Here is a 20,426-nt window from a genome sequence, read left to right as displayed (position 1 = left end):
AACATTAAAGGTACAATTACATGGTACAGTAGGATTAGATATTCTAGTATGTGCAATAAATGAGGAGCTGTATTTGACGATAATGGGGGTTAATAATGACTCAGAATCGCTCGTACAAGAAGTGAGAATTATTGGAGCTATTGGTGCTAAAAGTAAGACAACAAAGAAGCAAGGAATGTTGCTAATTGAGATTAAAGATAGGAGGTTCAATGTGAATGTAATGATTATTCCTGGATTGCGCACTGAATTAGTTTTTGGGATTAACTAGTTGAAAGGGACTGGTGCCTGGTAGATTTTGCAAAAAGAGTTGTTAAAGCAAGTATGAGCTGTTTTTTACAGGATGTGTGATTCCAAGTGATAAACAGAGTGAGGTTCATGTTAAAGTACTGAAAAATAAATCTAAGGATTATTCTGAGGAAATTGGAATGGAATAACAGAAGATATAGGTGGCAAAAATGGAGAAGATGGGGAGATAATAACTTGTAGCACGTTTAGTGACGAAGATCTGTGACAAACTAATGTAGATGAGAATAGTGTACATGATGTTTGTAGACTGGTGTTAAACTTAATGGCATCTCGAGAAACTATTGATGGCATAATACTGAAAAAATAGGGCAAGTGGAAATGATAGGATTTGATGAAAGAGAGTCCATTACGAGGTTGTTGAGGAAACATGTAAAACTATTTTCATATCGGCCTGGTCCATGGAGGGACTATGCCTTCTGATTCCAAGTGAAAGAGCATAGTCCACTTAAATTGAGACCATATAGTATTCATATAGCAAAATGGGACGCAGTAGACAAAATACATGTATGTTGGATTAGAACGTCATTGAAAGGTTTCAAAGTCCGTATTGTAGTCCATTAGTATCGGTCTGACAGAGAGATGGATCTGTAAGAATAACCCCGGAAGCGAGAGCAATAGACGAACTTGTTATTCCCCAAATGGCTAGATCATAAATATTAGAGGAGCTAGTTCAAAAGTTTAATAATATTCAGATTATGACTAGTATAGATCTGAAGGCCAGTTTCTGGCAGCTATCATTGATTGAAGAATATATAAAATTTACATCTCCTGTTTACATGGGTCGGTATTATAATTTTAATATGGTATGCTTTGGGCTAAGTATATCTCTATCAGCATTTATCAGAATGTTAGATAGCACACTAGGAAAGGAATTACTGTCGCAGGTGGCTTGTTACATGGATGATGTGCTGATGCCGGCAAATAGTTGGAAAGAAAATAATGAAGTTTTGGATCAGGTGCTGATTACTATTTCTGATAATGATGTAAAAGTTAACATTAAAAAATCGGAATTTGGATCGAAATGAAGTGAATTTTTGGGATATAGCATTTCAGCAGATGGTATCAGGCCAGATTCTCGAAAGATACATGCAATAAAGGAGGCACCAAAGCCCAGAAATTAAAAAAAAAGGTTAAAGCTTTCCTTGGATTATGTTATTTTTCATAAAAAATAGAAAATCATCAGGCTATTGTAACTGACTAGAGAAAATACTCCTTGAATTTGGACACAGTAATGTAAACAGGAATTTTTGAAAATAAATGAAATAATAAGGTTAGCTCATTCGGTTTTCTCTTAAGACATATGCATTGCTACAGATAATTTAGACTACAGCGTTGCAGCAGAAATGTTACAAGCAATAATGACTTCAGATGGATGCGTATGAAAGACAATTACTTTCATGAGGCGAATACGGAATAAATGGGAAAGACAATATTTTGTAACATAAAAAGGATTTTTATTTTGTTTGTTTACTTATTTAACCTGGTCTGATTAAGTTCATCAGGTGCTGTCTTACAGTGGACCAGGGTTAGACACATACAGGATATATCACATCATAGTTACCTAAGAAAATAAGAGGCTTAGGGTGATAAGTAGTATGAAGATATGAGTGCCTGCAGACCTAGTGTGAGTAAATTATATTGACTATGAACCAACAAAGTTAATACTGGCATTAATGATATTACTGCAGCTCCAGAAGACACTAAACGTGACAATAATAATAATAATAATAATAATAATAATCAGGTTGGAAAGAAGGATGCGAAATAGTAACGAGTGTATATAGGGATAATGATATTGTTGCTTTAGTACTGTATTGTTGCTTCCGAAGCTGGAGATGATATTTAGTTCTCTGATATGCTGTGGAATGTTGTTCCAGAATTAGCTTCCTGCTACTAAGAAGGACTTTGAGAAACAAACAATGGAGTGGGGCAGAAAGGATTTTGCTCTAATGGGAACAGGTGTTCCTGCCGTGCTGTTCAGACAGGGGCGTTACTGTCGAGGAGAGATATGAGGCACACGATTCACTGATAAAACAGTATAGAAGACACAGGGTATGGAAATCTATGCACTTGTCTGCACGCTTCCAGCATAGCTGTGCATAGTTATAATGAACACAAGTATACATAACATGAATATAATGATCACGAGTGTACATAATCAGCTCAAGGCGCAATGAGCTTTCCTGAGAAAGTAAGTATAAGTATTTGTACAAGTTCCTTTTCCAGGTCAAGAAGGAAGAGCGTTTTATATCTTTGTAGGGGATGGAGAGATGCTGCTACCTTCTTGGACAATGCAGTAACATGCTCAGTCCAATTTTGATTTTCATCTGTTACTGCTCCTAGACTCTTTACAGACAAGAAGTTGATATTTGTCGCAGGTGCTAGAGATTCCTGATATTTTGGGCCAATGAGCCTAAAATGACGACAAGTACCACTTGTGTTTTGGATGGGTTGAGCTTTGAACCTACACCTTGCATCCATTTTGATTGTGCAGACAGGTCAGTATTGAGATTCTCGATAGTTGTCTTCAGGTTTATAGGTTTTGCACTTGGATACAACCGGACGTCACTACCATACATGTGGTATCTGGGATGGGAGAAGACTGATGACACAACATTTACATACAATGAAAAAAGTATGGGACCTGATACTGATCCATAGGTAACACCTGATACTACCCGCGTGCAGTGTGATAAGTCAGTTATGAGCCAAACCATTGCACTACACTTGGTGAGAAATTTAGGCTGCTACGTTTGGCAAGTAAAATGTCATAGTCGATGAGCAACCACGGCAAGCTTCATGTCATCTGTTACCTTTATTAAGACAGATATAGTGCTCCGATGTTTACAGAAGCTTGACTGGTATCCGTCTAGTAGGTTGTTTGTAGTTAGGTAGTTTGTTTTGTGCCTGTGGACTACATATTCTAAAGCCTGGTTCAGTATTCAGAGTACTGTGGCAGCGTTCTTTTTAGGTAACGGCTAAACTAGTCCTTGTGGTTATGGAGCAGCTAAAGATATCTCTTATAGTGGGTAGTAGTGGGTCAGTAATGAGCATCATTTGGGCTGTGATGTCATCGTGTCCAGTAGATGCTGATCTGATATGGATGAAGGCTTTTCTTTTTTGACGGTGTTGCAAGTAACATGCTTTAGATAGAGATTTTCGTGGCTGCAGTAGTTTATCTCCACGATGTAATCAATGGTCTCTGTCCCATTTGTGATTCAATTGTCGTTGTAGGTAATGTGAATTACCAGTTCAGTTCATTGGCTCGGACAATGGGATCATCGGCAACTTTTACTTTACCTATAACAAGACCAGGTAGATTTTTACAAACGACAGCTAGTCCATTTCTGTCGTTTCTGCTTGTAAGCAATATGGTTTTCAGGAGTGGTGTATAGCTTGTACGCCTTATGTGCAGTGTCTCAGATTCATACGCTGTTTTAGTTCTTCACTCATTCAAGGTGCTGGTTTTCTTCTTTCTTGTCCTATCTTTAAGGGAGCATATTTGTCATACAGTTGAGTAAGGTTATTAGTAAACCCATGATTTTTTACGTTTATGTCCCAGAAAGGAATCGAAGATGTCTACGAACTACTTTTAGCACCTATGTTCAAAGTTCAGATAAATTAATATGTTTGAAGTCTCGGAATGCAGTCAACTGCGGTGTTCTTTTTGAGACATTTTAGTGAGTATGTCCTGAAAATTATGTCCAGGGTGGATACACAACGTGCATATATTTGAGAAGTACAAATTACTCTGTTAGGGGATTTCGTTGCAAATATCTCTATGAGAGGGTGACAGGAGTTCGTAAGATGGGTAGAAGCAAGCTGAAGTAGCCACACGTTGAAGAAGAAATCATTTGCTTAAATTTTTCCCTGGATTGACGGCTGCATAGAAAATTTATATTAGTGTCACCAGCTATAACTATATGCTCATATGCCGATTCGAGACTTGTAAGAGCAGTTTCGAAGCAGGATAAACTGTCTCCTCTAAAAGGTTTGTGAAGCACACATAACAGGAACTTTCTGTTAAGGGATTTCATCTGTATGAACATATATTCCACTTGTTTACCATCATTGTTATTGGATGTGTGTAGCGCAGTACCGAACTTTAGCCGATGTATGAGCATTGTCATTTTTACAAGACTGTATATTGACTCATGATCGACTTACAAGGTGGCCTGTATTGATACAAGAGTATAATTTTGTAATTAGATACCAACCTGAAAAGGAAAATATTGTGGCGTATGCGTTACCTCGTTTACTAATTGATATGGATAAAGCTGACCCTAAAGATATCAGTGGGAAAGATGTTAATATATTGGTGTTAAAAAATGTTCCACCTGAATGCTATGTGAAGAGAGTTATGAAATATATGAGTAGAAAAGAAAATTGTGCTGACGTTTTAGAATGATTACGAATAAATGGGGGATGAGAAGCGAGCATACATTGCGGAAGTGTTGTATAACCAAGGACGGGTGTTGATCTGTAGGGTCAATAAGAAACAAGTAATTGGAAATTACGTGTGCCAGTACATGTCATTAAGAATATTATACAATATACTCATCTCGCATTGATCATTATGGTTCAAAAGAGTGTACAAACAAACTTACGGAAACATGTATATTAAATAACATGGAAAAGAGGACGAGAAAAGTAACACACAAATGTGAAAATTGTCTGAAAACTAAAGATTCAAACCAGCTGATGAAAGGGCTAAGAGGGGGGGGGGGGGGGGGTAGCGGGGGATATGGGATATGTTATTAGCTTTGGATGTTGTATCTAAGTATGTAAAATCATATCCGTCGAGAAAGAGTACAAGATCAGTCATAGCAAGTATAACGCGAAAGGATTACTTTAAAAATAATGGAAAGCTACAAAAAGCCCTTAGTGAAAATGGTCCTCAATTTTCGTCAAAAGTATGGCAGGATATATTAAAGGAAGAACAAATAACATAAATGAGTGATGAAGAAGCTAGATCCTTTATTCAGAGCCTATTGCTTTAAGAAACAGTCAAGAGGGGGAAAACATGTAAAGAATTTCGAGCAAATGATGAATGAATCACCACATTCGGCTACTGAGCTTCCACCTAACGACGTCATGTTTGGTGAAAGGCCGTCAACTATGTTTACAGAAATCATTACATTTCCGCCAAAGACACAAGTGACATTGGATCAGATCACACAGTTAGCACTAAACAGGGTAAACGGAAAAGCAGAAAAGAAGCAGGAAAAGTATAACAAAGGGAAGAAAGCCAGAATCTTTAGACAAGGCAAGGACAAAGCTTCAAATATAGAGATTAAGAAATTTTATAAAATATATGAGAAGCCATACAAGATTATTGATGTAGCTCATCGTAATACGAGGAACAAGCGACTCTTATAATAAACATGTCAAAAAGTCTCTCCAATGCCGTAGGTCTCTGTTTCAGGAGTCAATAAAATAGGACAATAAGTAATGTAAATAGTGCAAGCCAATAATGTTAAGTTCATTTTTAATTCTGTGTTTGTACGAATGTGACGTAATTTGCATTTGTGTTTAGCAACGTTTAGAAATGAATGAAATGATGTATTGTAAGGATGCAGCTCGGACTGTCAAACTCAGTCTAGTGGTTAAAAGCAATTCTGAGAAGTGTTTAACGTGGCTTGGACCACTGAAGTGACGGCACATCAACTGGTGTGATAAGAACACCTGTAACACTGTATGATGTGTATCGAATGCTGGTAAGCAAACCAACCAGTTTACTGAAAGTGTCATGAATTAAATCAATATATGTATGGGTATGATTTTAACATTCTCTTAATACAACACACTTCCTTCCATCGCTATGGAAATTCAGAGGCATCACTCTCTACAGCCTTATAAAATGAGGGAGATGTTGAAGGTTATTTCGGCGATATTCATTTAAAAGCTCTCTCTAAGGTGGAATCTTTAAAAAACATAGTTCAAATAAAGGCCCCTAATGAGAAAAGAATCCACTGGCCACACGGTAGTACACACTGAGGTGACGAAGTCATGGGATGGCGATATGCACATATACAGATGAAGATATTATTCCGTACACAGGGTCAGTGCATTGACTGCTGTCATTTCCACTCAGATGATTCATGTGAAAAGCTTTCTGACGTGGCTGTAGCCAAACAACTCGAATTAACATACTTTGAACCCGGAATCGTTGTTGGAGCTGCACGCACGGGACATTCCATTTCGAAAATCGTTAGGGGATTCAGTGTTCCGAAATCCACAGTGTCAAGGATGTTCCAAGTAAATTTTTGGTGCAAATGGCGACCGTAGCGGCCGCGCGGTTCCAGACTGAAGCGCCTAGAACCGCTCGGCCACACCGGCGGGCGATGTTCCGAGAATAGCACATTTCAGGCATTACCTCCCACCACGGACAATGCAGCGGTCGACGGCTTCACGTAAAGACCGAAAGCAGCGGCGTTTGCGTAGATTTGTCAGTGCCAACAGACAAGCCACATCGGGTGAAATAACCGCAGAAATCAATGCGGAACGTACGACGAACGTATCCGTTTGGACTAGAGATGGGCAAACTCGTCCATTCTTGGAAAATAGTTCACTGGGAACCGTTCATTTTTACTCGTTCACCGTTAATTTGTGCATGGTTTATGGTTCTCTTCAAAAATTGAAAATTAGTAGCACTGGTGACTGAAGGATGGAAGGCTCCAAGAGGGGGCACTTGCCTCCCCCCTGGAATACAGAGTTTTTATTCATTACAGAATTCACACACAGTTGTAGAAGTAATTTCCGTGATTCTGCAAAATCTCTCGTTTAGCCAACTGTAGTGTTACGTGGCTGATCACAGTTAAATAATGTAAGGTGGCGAACGAAAAACCGGCCCCGAGTACAGACTGCTCGCCAATTAAGCACGATTTGTTGACCGCTACGAGCAGAATAGATAAACATGTAACAATTAGGCAGTAAAGAAATAACGAATAAGCTAATGCAAACAACAACTTAGAAACAATAGATGACGATTGGTGGGCGACAACGAGCAGTCTAGTAGTCGGGCGGATTTTCTGTGCGCCATCCTGTACCACTGAAATAATATTGTAGATGTTACCATATTCTCTTTACGAAGTATGAGACAAGACACTCGATTTTGAACCGCGGGCTACATTCGGTTATAAACCGGTCTGCCTTTCATAACGACGAACATGCTGTTATACCTTGGATGAAAAAAGTCGGAAAACAGCCGCTCATGTGTGCCGTGCTAACTTCCTTGCATGTCTAATAACGAAAAAAGTTGCCTTTTTGTCATTAATGTGCTATGAGAGTAGACGCGAGTGCCTTTGCTAACAGCACAACGTCGTCTGCAGAACCTCTGCGGGGCTCGTGACCACATCAGTTGGGCCCTAGACGACTGGAAAACCGTGGCTCGTCAAATGAGTCCTGATTTCAGTTGGTAAGAGCTGATGGTAGGGCTCAAGTGTGGTGCAGAACCCACAAAGCCATGGACAGAAATTGTCAACAAGGCACTGTGCGAGCCGGTGGCGGTTACGTTATGGTGTGTGCTGCGTTTGCATAGAATAGACACTGTCCTCTGGTCCAACTGAACCCACCATTGGCGGGAAATGGTTATGTTCGGCTACTTGGACACCATATGTTGACTTCAGGTTCCCATGGCAGTTCGTGACTGGTTTGAAGAACATTCTGGACAATACGTGCAAATGATCTGGCCACCAAGGTAGCCCGACACAAGTACAGGGTGACACACGGGAGACGGACGGTTTTTAATGAAATAATACTCAGCCACCTTTAAAATTAATGCATGTTTATTTACACAAAATCAAAGCTCATTATTTGCCATTTTAGATAAAAAAAGTTATTTGTGAAAAATAAGGTCGTCAAGGTGATGTCCATCAATTCGAATACAGGACTCAAGTCTCATCTCAAAATCCTCCATCAGACGGACTATATCTCTGCAAGAATGGCAGCAATTTCTTCAATGACTGCATTCTTCAACTCGTCCAAATTTTGTGGTTTGTGGTTATAGACACAGTTCTTAAGGTACACCCACAGAAAAAAGTCACATACTGACAAGTCGGGAGACCTGGGAGGCCAAGGAACGTTGCCAAAACGTGAGATAATCCGGCCAGGAAACACGCGTCTTAGAACTGTCTGTCATTGAAGTGTTTGCGATGTGTGATGTTGCCCCATCCTGCTGGAACCAAACGCGTTTTAAAGGGATTCGTCGTCTTCTTAGTTCTGGTTTCAAGAATGTTTCAAGCATACGAATGTAACGAACAGAATTAACATTAACTGTGACCCCGTTCTCTTCAAAAAAATAAGGTCCAATAATGCAAACAGAGCCAAGAGCACACCAGACTGTTACTTTTTCTGAGTGTAGAGGACGCTGGTGGATAAGGTCTTGATGCTCTGGAGCCCAGTAATGTAGGTTTTGCTTATTCACGGTCCAGTTTAAATGAAAATGAGCTTCACCGGTCATCAATAAAATTTCATTTTCGTTCGATCCCAAAGTCACTTGCATTCTGTAAGCGAAGTCTTCTCGTACAGCAAAATCAGTTTCCTTAAGTTGTTGGACAATGAGCATTTTGTAGGAATGGAATTTTAATTCTTTATGCAAAATTCGTCTAACCGATTTACGATTGATTCGTAACTCATTAGCATGACGTCTAGCTGACCGTCCCTGGCTTCTGACTGCCGCTTGCCTTACCATTTCAACACTTTCTGGTGTCGTTACTCTGCGTCTCGGGCCAGGGTGCTTCTTATCCAGTATGTTTCCAGTTGATCGGAAGTTTTCGACCCATCTGAGGATTGTGTTACGGCTCGGAACAGCTCCATGTCGACCGACATTAAACCGCGCACGAAGCCATCGCTGCATAGCAACAATAGACCCACCGCTTTTCACGAAACTGTCATAGACGAACACTCGACGTTGCAAGTTCCACTGCTCCGTAGTGACTGAGTAAATGAAATGGCGTCTTGTGTGGATCAGAACTATCCCCACCACGACCACCTCCCACCACCGCGCCCTCAGTACTACGCAGTTCCAAACCGTCCGTCTCCCGTGTGTCACCCTGTACCGTCAAACATCTATGGGACAAAATCGAGAGATCCGTTCGTGCACAAAATCCCGCACCTTCCACACTTTCGCAGTTATAGACGGCATAAGACGCGTTATGGCTCAGTTTTTCTGCAGGGGACTTCCAACAGCTGGTTGAGTCCACACACCACGTGGAGTCGCTGCACTACCCTGGGCCAAAGCAGTTCCGACGCGATATTTAGGGTATCGCAAAACTTTCTTCGCCCAGTGTGTGTTGACCTTGGGCGGCACAGAGTTTATAGTGGTTAACAACACTTCCGCTGTCCCACAAATTTTAAGGTCCAAAATCGAGTTAGTAGATTCTCCGTAAGTCCGCTATCTATCACGAAGAAACATCTTGAAACATAACACACGACACAGTTTTCGAGACAGAGCGCAGATCAGCCCGAGGACGGCGTGCCTGCACCACGCCGTCTTACGTCTGGCTGAGAAGGGAGGCAGCTTCCATCTGGAGGACTGAATGGCACATCCGGCCTCAACTCGCCCGTGACTGCTTTCACCTCCAGTAGTTCATCTCACCAACCATTTCGCTAGTAGTGTTCACATTTAAGTCTCTGCTAAGGCCTGATAATTTTTTAGTATTTGGGTATCTCTTGGTGAGTGAAGCCCAGCGGTAAATGTCATCCTAGTCTGCAAAGTGAACCCGTAGGAATTTATTAAAGACGTTACATGGTCGGCTGTGGGCTCTGAAAGATCTCGTAAAGACTTCACTGCAGCTGGAGTAATAACTTCAAGTAGCTACAGAACCACAAATCCTTAAGAATATCTATAACGTACAACATACCAAAGTATGTACAGTGAGGACTTAAAACGAAAGGAAGTTAATTTAAACTCGTTTTACAATATTCAGCGAAATTAAGCCTTTCAGAAAAACTTGAACACAGGGAGTGCTTGCTGTATATGAAACACACATTACTGTTGCATTACAGATCCTACCCGCCATAAAACACACCGAGGAAACACGAGTATCTCCCAAAGTATATGTTCAGTTCTGAAGAAACTTTGCTGGATGTGTTTTCTAGGCACACCCTACGCAGTAACAACAATGCATTTACCGCGTAGGTTTTCTTTAGCGGTTCTCTTGAGTGCACGACAGCTTGTGACGTCACTGCTAAGTTCTGAGTATGGACGACGGACAGAGCCGTTACTGGCTGTGTGTTTGAAAACTGATGGAGGCTGGGGTATCTTGAATTTTATTAAAATGTGAAAATGACTAATTTTTTTTTTTGCAAAAAATACGAATTCAATGAATAAATGGATAGTACTGTATAGTGTATGGCTGCTATGGGCAACCGAAAGCCTTCAATCACTCCACACCATCAGAGTCTACAATGAAATGTGGAAAAGAAGTCCTCACTTGAAACTGCCAAGCAGATTAAAACCGTGTGCCGGACCGACACTCGAACTCGGGACCTTTGCCTTTCGCGGGCGGAAGAGAGGCTGTGAGGACGGATCCGGAGTCGTGCTTGGGTAGCTCCGGTCAGCCTTCAGCGGCGCAGCGTTTCGGACGCTGTTCGCGTCCCTGCAGCACGTGTGCGCGAGAGGTGTTTCCTTTAAGTGTCCAGCGGTGTGCCGCGGTAATACATAGAACGAATCATCGCCTTGTCATTCAGCAAATCGAGACTGAACTTTAGTTTTGTTACGAATATGCTTCACGGAAGGCTTACAAGTTAGAACGTTATTTAGAGGACGAGGTAAAAATCGATCCTGACGTTCTAGTTGGAATACATTTACCTATAGGCAGCAGTGTGGTCTATTTCAAGTCCATCAATGAAAGCAGCAAGTGAAGAACTACCACTCAGACAGCGACAAGGACTTCATTTCTGTCATTCGAACGGGAATGTTGGAGAGGTTACAGTCGAACACGCCGGCATGGGACTACGAACGATCCGCGTCTTTGAGCTTCCATTCGAAGTGCCAGAAGAATAGGCGACAGACGCCCTGCGTCCTTACGGAATGATCGTGTCCCATGCGGCTGAAAAATGGGCGAGTTTCAAAACGTATCCTGTCCTCAGTGGCGTCCGACAAATACGGATCGAACTCGGAAAACACGTTCTGTCATACTTGTACACCGCTGGTTGTACAGCGATTGTCATCTACGATGGACAACCAAGGACGTGCTCTGGGTGTGGGAAGGAGGGACACGTCAGTTCTGAGTTTACTCAACGAAGGTTGTTACAGCTGCCACGGGATGATCACCCCTCCGACTGTGCTCCCCCTGACCTATTTCGCCGCATTACGCGATGACGTAGGCCGCGAGACAGAAACGTACAGACAGAGGCAGTACACCTGCAGCGAACACCGGATAACAGGCGCCATTAAAACAAGGTCCGACTGGTTAATCTTTTACAATTCTAGATCACAGTATGGTAGATAACCGTTGCTAGTGAGCCGAAAAAAGACGTGATATACGCATTTCAAAAAAATGGTTCAAATGGCTCTGAGCACTATGGGACTTAACATCTGTGGTCATCAGTCCCCTAGAACTTAGAACTACTTAAACCTAACTAACCTAAGGACATCACACACATCCATGCCCGAGGTAGGATTCGAACCTGCGACCGTAGCGGTCACGCGGTTCCAGACTGAAGCGCCTAGAACCGCACGGCTACACCGGCCCTCTATACGCATTTCCCCTACTCCAAATAACGTTACGGTCGAAAGAGACTGCATCCTTGAACTATACGAACTGCAAAAATTTCGGTACTGTAGTACTGTGCTGAATAATCTATTGACAGAACTAAAATCAGTGTTCTAAATCTGTGGCGTCTTTAGTTTCAGAGTCCATGATAAGAGCGTAAGCAATGTTTCACTAGTAGGCCTGCTCACCACACAGTATTTTTGAAGAAAGTATTTCACGCGGCCGTTGGTGTTGCTCTTTTTATGATTCGTGACTTATACTATCCATATCGATCTCAGATTCTACTGTACGAAAAAATATTTACGAGTAACCTTGCCATCGGTGTCTCGTACAATTCAGTTTCTACCCACTTCGCAAAACTTTTTCCAATTTCGATGACGACTCTTCCGAAATTTTTCTGCGTATATTGTTTTGGCTTTTAACACTACACCCTGCTGCACCATACATTAACAGCATGGCTGTAAGATCCTGCAACGATCAATGAGTCAACTCCGACGTCCATCCATAAACTACAAACAGTGGTAAACTGCGCCATGGCCACACCGCTAGATGGATGCGTATTGTTGCTGTAGGAAGAGCCGCCAACGTCGATGTGGCAGGAATCATCTCTTGTGGAACGCAAGTACTTTACAAGGACGTGGTTGACAGTCTTTGCTCCTTCAAGACGTCAAATCACCTAAAATATCCAGTTCAGTCCAGTAGTTTCTTACGTCGAAAATACTAGATTTAAGACGCTCTGCTCTGTATCAGTTTTCACACCAAAGGTTTGGGACAGCTTTGTAGATATTTTTGACCGATGACGATACAAATTGGAGAGATGATCGTGGTTCACAATTGTAAGTTCGAGATGGCGAACTCTGATCCTAAAACGACTGGAGCGAAAACGAAAAGCGAAAATATAAAAATTTTAAATCGAAAATAAAAAAATATTAAATTTTCTGTTGGTATAAAAGCAAGTAGACAAAGGTTTGTAATAATTTTATTTCTCTGCAAAACTTGAACAATATACTGATTTCACAACAGTTCTTGAAAGTGCCATCCACCAGCTTTTATAAAGGCGTGACATCGACACACCAAGTTCTTGCACAATAGTTCGACCAACTTCCGTCGGGCACGCTGTTTTAATCTGCAAGGAAATTTCAAATTTGATTTATCGGATTGTTCGCATAACTTCCAGAGCAAGGAGAATTGTTGGCGATACCCTTCAATCTCCTCAAACTGTCGGTTTGCCGCACTCGAAATATCTGCTGATTCTGTGACCGGGCACTATGACTGGTCGCCAGGGCTGACAGACTGTAGAGACCAACTTGTAACGAGAGAACGACGTTTCGCTGGACCGCCTGCAGCAGTCACGGGACGCCCTCTCTTCGGTGTCGCTTGCGGCCCCTTCAGGTAAGGCACTTGGAGACGTCGATCATTCCGTCGTCCCTCACGAACAACCAGAGACCATGCTGACCTCTCATTCCGAGGCTCGGCAACGAAAACAGCGATCGCCAAAACGCCGGAAGAAGCGCCGCCTCACGGTGGAGAACGACCAACCAGATCCAGCAGGCAATGCTGAGGCGTTTCGGGGTACACAGAAGACGGCCATGGATAAGAAGAACTGCCTACAGTGGATGCAAGGGTGGCCAGCGGGACGGCGAAACGACCTCCCGATGCTCCAGAAACAGCGGAGGATTTCGATCGACGGCAACAGGCTACTGAGGAGGTTACGGTGCCTGCAACGCACGACAACGATGGGACGCTAAGAGACTGGTCGGCTACGAAAGTACAAGGACTGGTATGCAAATTTCCTAGGAACGGTTTTTCAAATGGTTCAAATGGCTCTAAGAATAATGGGACTTAACATCTGAGGTCATCACCCACATCCATGCCCGAGGCAGGATTCGAACCTGCGATCGTAGCAGCAGCGCGGTTCCAGACTGAAGCGCCTAGAACCGCTCGGTCACAGTGGCCGGCTGAACGGGTTTTGCGCACCCGCCGTATACTTGAGGTGTGTCGGGTGCGCGAAGATGAGCGGCGGTGCAGTCGTTGTGGAACCGACCAAGTAATGTGATCAACTAAGGAAAGCTACGCGAGTATGCGACGCAGGAATGACAGCTAGCAATGGAATGTTTCTTTGAATTTTGTTTTCATATCTATAAATACTTTTTTAAGGGTGCCGGTGGTGGCCCCGCTTTGACTTTGTCTTTCTTTCATGCTGCATGCTAGGAAGGCAGCGAGGTTCCTTCCAGGACAGTTAAATGTATAAGGATGTACTGTAGTTTTGTGAATAATAAAGATTTCTGTACCTCCTACCAGCCTTAATATATATATATATATATATATATATATATATATATATATATATATATATATATATATATATATATATAAATGGTAAGGCGACCGCTCACCGCGGTGGCGGGCCGTGGCGAGGAGAAGGGGGGGGGGGGGGTTGGTAGAGCGTAGAGCAAAGGTTCCGAGTTCGAGTCTCGATCCGGCACACAGTTTTACTCTGCCAGGAAGTTTCATATCAGCACAGACTCCGCTGCATAGTGAAATTTCCATTCTGGAAGTCCTCACTTATTTCCCACATCACGCTGTTGTTCCACGTCATCCACGGAAAAACTGCAAACTTACAGAAATGAGACACTGGAAATAGGCTCTTAAAAAAAAAAAAAAGATATGGATCACGAAGAAATTATAAAAATGGGACAGAGTTTGGTTGATGTCATGTACATGTACAGACAAACAAATGACTACAATTTCAGAAAGAAACTGCTTCCATGCAGCCCCAGAGGTGAACCAACACGTTACTGACCTGCTCAGTTTGTGAAGCTCTTTCTCTTCACTAAATCATCCATTTTTTCTAAAATTGTAATTATTTATTTGTCTGTACATGTACATCACACCTACAGATTACCCCCACATTCGGGTAATTCCTCCCTGCTGCGTCTTTTCTTTTTGTCTTGGGGTATACGTACACCAACGACTAATCGAACAAGACATTAAAAAGGGCGGGCGGGTGCGCGCGGCCTTACCGAGCCTGACGTAGAGCAGGTACTGCATGGAGGCGCGCGCCTCGGTGTCGAGGATGGAGCCGCGCATGGCGACGGCCGAGATGAGCGCCTCGAGCAGCAGGCAGCCGGCCAGCAGCGCCACGTAGCCCAGCAGGTAGTGCCACAGCTGGCGCGCGCACACCTCCTCCGTCGGCAGCTCCCACACCAGCAGCACCGCCACCAGGATCCCCGACCTGCCAACATAGGCGGATGGCCATCTCAGTCAGCAGGTCGTTCCTACAACAGCACACTCTCACCAGGATCTCAGGCATGTCAACAAAGACCAACGAGTCTGATGTCATCACAGCAGGTAGTGTCACATTGGTATATGACCTCCTCTGCAGGAATCTCTCCCACAACAGTTCACCCCAGTCGTGGACCTGTCAACAAAGAACGACGTAATTGGGTGTCGACATGTCAGCAGGTAGTGCCACATTGGTCCATGATCTATGTATGACCTCCTCCACTCGATTCTCTCCCACAACAGTAGGACTGCCACCAGGAAGTCAGACCTGTCAACAAAGACCAAAACAAATGGATGGCCATTTCAATCAGTAGGTAGGGTCACAGTTGATCAATAACTTCTTTTGTCAACAACTCTTGCCCAAGCACCACTCTCACTAGGATCCCAAACCTTTAACAAGATCTACATCGTTGGATGGCTGTGCTGATGAATAAGTAGTGCCACAGTTGGTCGTCAATACCTTCATCAACAACATTGCTACTACGATCACAAAATTACTAGCACAACCAACACTGTTGGACGGCCATCTCAGTCTGCAAGTAGTCATACAGTTAGTCCACTGCCTTTACTGTTAGAGTCTTCCATGACTGTATGACTGCCACATAGAACCCAGACATGGCAACAAAACCCAACGTTTTTGACTGGCCATCTCAATCAGCAGCTAAAGCCACAGTTGACTTCCTGTGTCAACAACTCTCACACCAGCAGCATGATCATCAGGATCCCAAACTCACAACGAGACCTCCACAGTGGATTGGGGGAGATACTGATCAACACATAGTGTCATAATTGGTAAGCAACACCTGCATCATCACTACCGCTACTAAGATAATGAATCTGCCTGGAAACCCAACATGGTTGGATGGTCATCTCAGTCAACAAGTAGTGACACAGCTGGGATGTGACTTCTCCTTCTGGAACCTCGCAAATCAGTACTAGGCGGCCGCGGTGACCAAGCCGTTCCAGGAGCTTCAGTTCGGAACCGTGCGACTGCTACGGTCACAGGTTTGAATCCTACCTTGGGCATGGATGTATGTGATGTCCTTAGGTTGATTATGTTTAAATAGTTCTAAGTCCTAAAGGACTGATTACCTCAGATGTTAACTCCCATAGTGCTCAGAGCCATTTGAACCATTTTTGAAATCAGTACTACCACCACCACTACTCTACACCTGCAACAAAATCCACTTGGTTCGGTAGTAAGGTAATGGCACAGACGACAAATGACTGCTCTTGTATCAGCACCTATTGCACCAGTAGCGCCATCACCATGGCCTCTTACTTGCCAATGAATCAAACAGTCTACATATCTGTTATGGGATTGCCACATCTCGCTATAGGTAGTTTAATAGTTGATGGAGGTACATTCCTCTGTCAGCTTCTTCCTCCACGAACAACAGGGACGAAGACTTGTGGTTCTGCGTCCTCAACAGCGAAAAATGGTTCAAATGGCTCTGAGCACTATGGGACTTAACGTCTGAGGTCATCAGTCCCCTAGAACTTACAACTAATTAAACCGAACTAACCTAAGGACATCACACACATCCATACCCGAGGCAGAATTCGAACCTGCGACCGTAGCGGTCGCGCGCTTCCAGACTGTAGCGCCTAGAACCGCTCGGCCACTTCGGCCGGCCTCAACAGTGATGTCAGTAGAGACAGAGTACAAGCTGGCATACAGAAGCATATCAGCTGTGTCCGTTTTAAAGGAACCAACCCAGTACTTGTCTTAACCAAATGAGAGAAACTATATTAAACCTAAATCTGGATGGAGAGAAAAGGATATGAAGCACAACCCTGTCCAAAGTATTACCAATGCACCATCCCACTAAGCAGCAGTACCACATGGATCCTAAACCCATCATAGAATTTCCCTGTCTGTAACTTCATGTGGTGGAATGGCTATGTCTGTCAAAATGAAGCTCCGTAGATGGAGGGGCGTCTAGCACACCAGAACACCAAGAATTTGCCACAAAAGCTTCTCTGTGTCAGAACTTTGACAATCTGAATATGCGAACTCTCGCAAACTCGTTTTGGTCAACAGGAAGCACCGCTACTCACGTGCTCGGCTGCTTTTTGTGTATCTCCTGCACCTGTGATTCCCGTGATCATGACTGCATGGCTGCCAACAGATGGTCGGTATACGCGTACGTTCGCATACCCATGTTCTCTGTCAAAATCACTCACGCCAGTACCCTCAAGTCCAGAATCACATTCCTTTCTCACCATATAGTGCGTCAACTACGTTCCCTCAGGATGCCAGAACTGCTTACAATCCCACAGGATGTATAGGCACGTTGAGGGATAGTCATGTTGACTTGTAAAAAGTACAAGAGCTACGGCATTCACAGTTGCTCTACGGCTATATTGCAGGACATTAGCAGCACCACCAAAATAACAAACCTGGAAACAAAGTTCATAGTCCGTCTATGAACATCGTGAGATGTTCATGTCCCTCAAAACTGCTGGTGTGGACACATTCCACACCAGTAACACAACGATGAGAATCCCAGACCTGTCAATACTTCTATAGTCCGCGTGTGCACAATATGGGAAAGCCATATTGCCAACAGGAAGTACCATGGGTGTGTGTGTGTGTGACACATGTCAACAACACCATCACTAGGATACCATATCTTACAATGAGAAATATGCGGTCTGTGTATGGACGTGGACATATGGTTTTGTCAATAATCAGGTAAAAGACGGCGTTAGACTACGATGACCATGCTCACAGCACGGTGTACTTGTGATGTCTCACCCCATAGAGCTGAGAATATACACTATTGGCCATTAAAATTGCTACACCAAGAAGAAAAGCAGATGATAAACGGGTATTCATTGGACAAATATATTATACTAGAACTGACATGTGTGTACATTTTCACGCAATTTGGCTGCACAGACCATGAGAAATCAGTACCCAGAACAACCACCTCTGGCCGTAATAACGGCCTTGATACGCCTCGGCATTGAGTCAAACAGAGCTTGGATACCGTGTACAGGTACAGCTGCCCACGCAGCTTCAACACGATACCACAGTTCATCAAGGGTAGTGACTGGCGTATTGTGAAGAGCCAGTTGCTGGGCCAACATTGACCATACGTTTTCAATTGGTGAGAGATCTGGCGAATGTGCTGGCCAGGACAGCAGTCGAACCTTTTCTGTATCCAGAAAGGCCCGTACAGGACGTGCAACATGCGGTTGTGCTTTATCCTGCTGAAATATAGGACTTCGCAGGGACCGAATAAAAGGTAGAGCCACGGGTCGTAAAACATCTGCAATGTAACGTCCACTGTTCAAAGTGCCGTCAATGCGAATAAGAGGTGACCGAGACGTGTAACCAATGGCACCCCATACAATCAAGCCGGGTGATACGCTAGTATGGCGATGACGAATATACGCTTCCAATGTGCGTTCGCCGCGATGTCACCAAACACGGATGCGACCATCATGATGCTGTAAACAGAACCTGGATTCATCCGAAAAAATGACGTTTTGCCATTCGTGCATCCATGTCCGTCGTTGAGTACACCATCGCAGGCGCTCCTGTCTGTGATGCAGCGTCAAGGGTAACCGCAGCCATGGTCTCCAAGCTGATAGTCCATGCTGCTGCAAACGTCGTCGCTCTGTTCGTGCAGATGGTTGTTGTCTTGCAAACGTCCCCATCTGTTGACTCAGAGATCGAGACGTGGTTGCACGATCCGTTACAGCCATGCGGATAAGATGCCTGTCATCTCGAGAGCTAGTGGTACGAGGCCGTTGGGATCCAGCACGGCTTTCCGTATTATCCTCCTGAACCCACCGATTCCATATCCTGCTAACAGTCATCGGATCTCGACTAACGCGAGCAGCAATGTCACGATACGATAAACCGCAATCGCGATAGGCTACAATCCGACCTTCATCAAAGTCGGAAACGTGATGGTACGCCTTTCCCTCCTGACACGAGTCATCACAACAACGTTTCACCAGGCAACGCCGGACAACTGCTGTTTGTGTATAAGAAATCGGTTGGAAACTTCCCTCATGTCAGCACGTTGTAGGTGTCGCCACCCGGCGCCAGCCTTGTGTGAATGCTCTGAAAAGCTAATCATTTGCATATCAGAGCATCTTCTTCCTGTCGGTCAAATTTCGCGTCTGTAGCTCGTCATCTTCGTGGTGTAGCATTTTTAATGGCCAGTAGTGTATTTGATTCGGAGTGAGTGGAATCACTCTTACGTTGCATTAGGCAGGCCACTTCATCTGGCTATTGTGGCCGGTGCTCGCCTCGCCTCATGCTGTGCTTACGTTTCTGTTGGTAGCTTATCATTAATATATGAAGTTGCTATCCACGAAACTGCAGCAGTGGCGGAATCGGCTTTGTGCCTATGATAAGCTGGAAATTAAAGCAATGCAGAGACGCACACATACATTCATCAACTACAATTTGATAAAAATGAATCATCTTATTGTGCCTTATAGTTCAAAATTCTCAGCCAACTCTGTCACCAAACGGAAACACGTAAAATAAGAAAATTGTTGACAATCAGAATGTACGGTTTCGTCACTGTTGCAGATGAACGTATGAAATGCAAATATAAATAATGTTAATACCTGCTGTCAGCGTCTTTTTGTCACCTCTAAAACACAATTCCAGCAGAATCTCTGTTTTTCGCTTCTATTTCGATGTTCATCAAAATACGGCGCTGTTCGATGCCAAATCATCCAAGAGCTAAACGAACTCCTGTCATTTTTACAGAGCATTCCATGTTCCCACATTTGGAAGGACGACGGTTCAATCCCGCGTCCGGCCATCCTGATTTAGGTTTCCCGTGATTTCCCCAAATCGCTCCAGGAAAATGCCGGGATGGTTCCTTTAAAAGAGCACGGCCTACTTCCTTCCCCATACTTCCCTAATCCGATGAGACCGATGACCTCGCTGTTTTGTCTCTTGCCCCAAAGAACCCAACCTGTTCCCAAAAGCTTGAAAAATAATGTTTTTTTATCAAATTTAAAACTTTATTTTCGAATGTTTTTCGACTAAAGAGATTAAAAGACTTCTCGTCTATTAAACCGACTTTGTCAGTTATAATCGTGTACATAGCACAGTTTGATCATTACGTTTTTCTGGAA

General features: G+C 43.5%; 1 protein-coding gene across 1 annotated transcript in view; it reads right to left on the bottom strand.

Annotated features, from left to right (window-relative positions):
• LOC126419718 (diacylglycerol lipase-alpha) overlaps nucleotides 1-20,426 on the bottom strand; it is a 582,321-nt gene that overhangs the window by 537,756 nt on the left and 24,139 nt on the right. Inside the window, exons 2-3 of the mRNA XM_050086898.1 lie at nucleotides 15,356-15,447; nucleotides 15,050-15,261 (exon numbers count right to left, since the gene is read on the bottom strand). Coding sequence (XP_049942855.1) covers nucleotides 15,050-15,261; nucleotides 15,356-15,447 — 304 coding nt within the window. The remainder of the gene's footprint in view (nucleotides 1-15,049; nucleotides 15,262-15,355; nucleotides 15,448-20,426) is intronic.

The sequence above is a fragment of the Schistocerca serialis genome, chromosome 9 (genome assembly GCF_023864345.2).
Source record: "Schistocerca serialis cubense isolate TAMUIC-IGC-003099 chromosome 9, iqSchSeri2.2, whole genome shotgun sequence".
NCBI lineage: Eukaryota > Metazoa > Arthropoda > Insecta > Orthoptera > Acrididae > Schistocerca > Schistocerca serialis.
The sequence above is the reverse complement of the archived record's forward strand: the minus strand, read 5'-3'. Positions and strand labels throughout refer to the sequence as shown.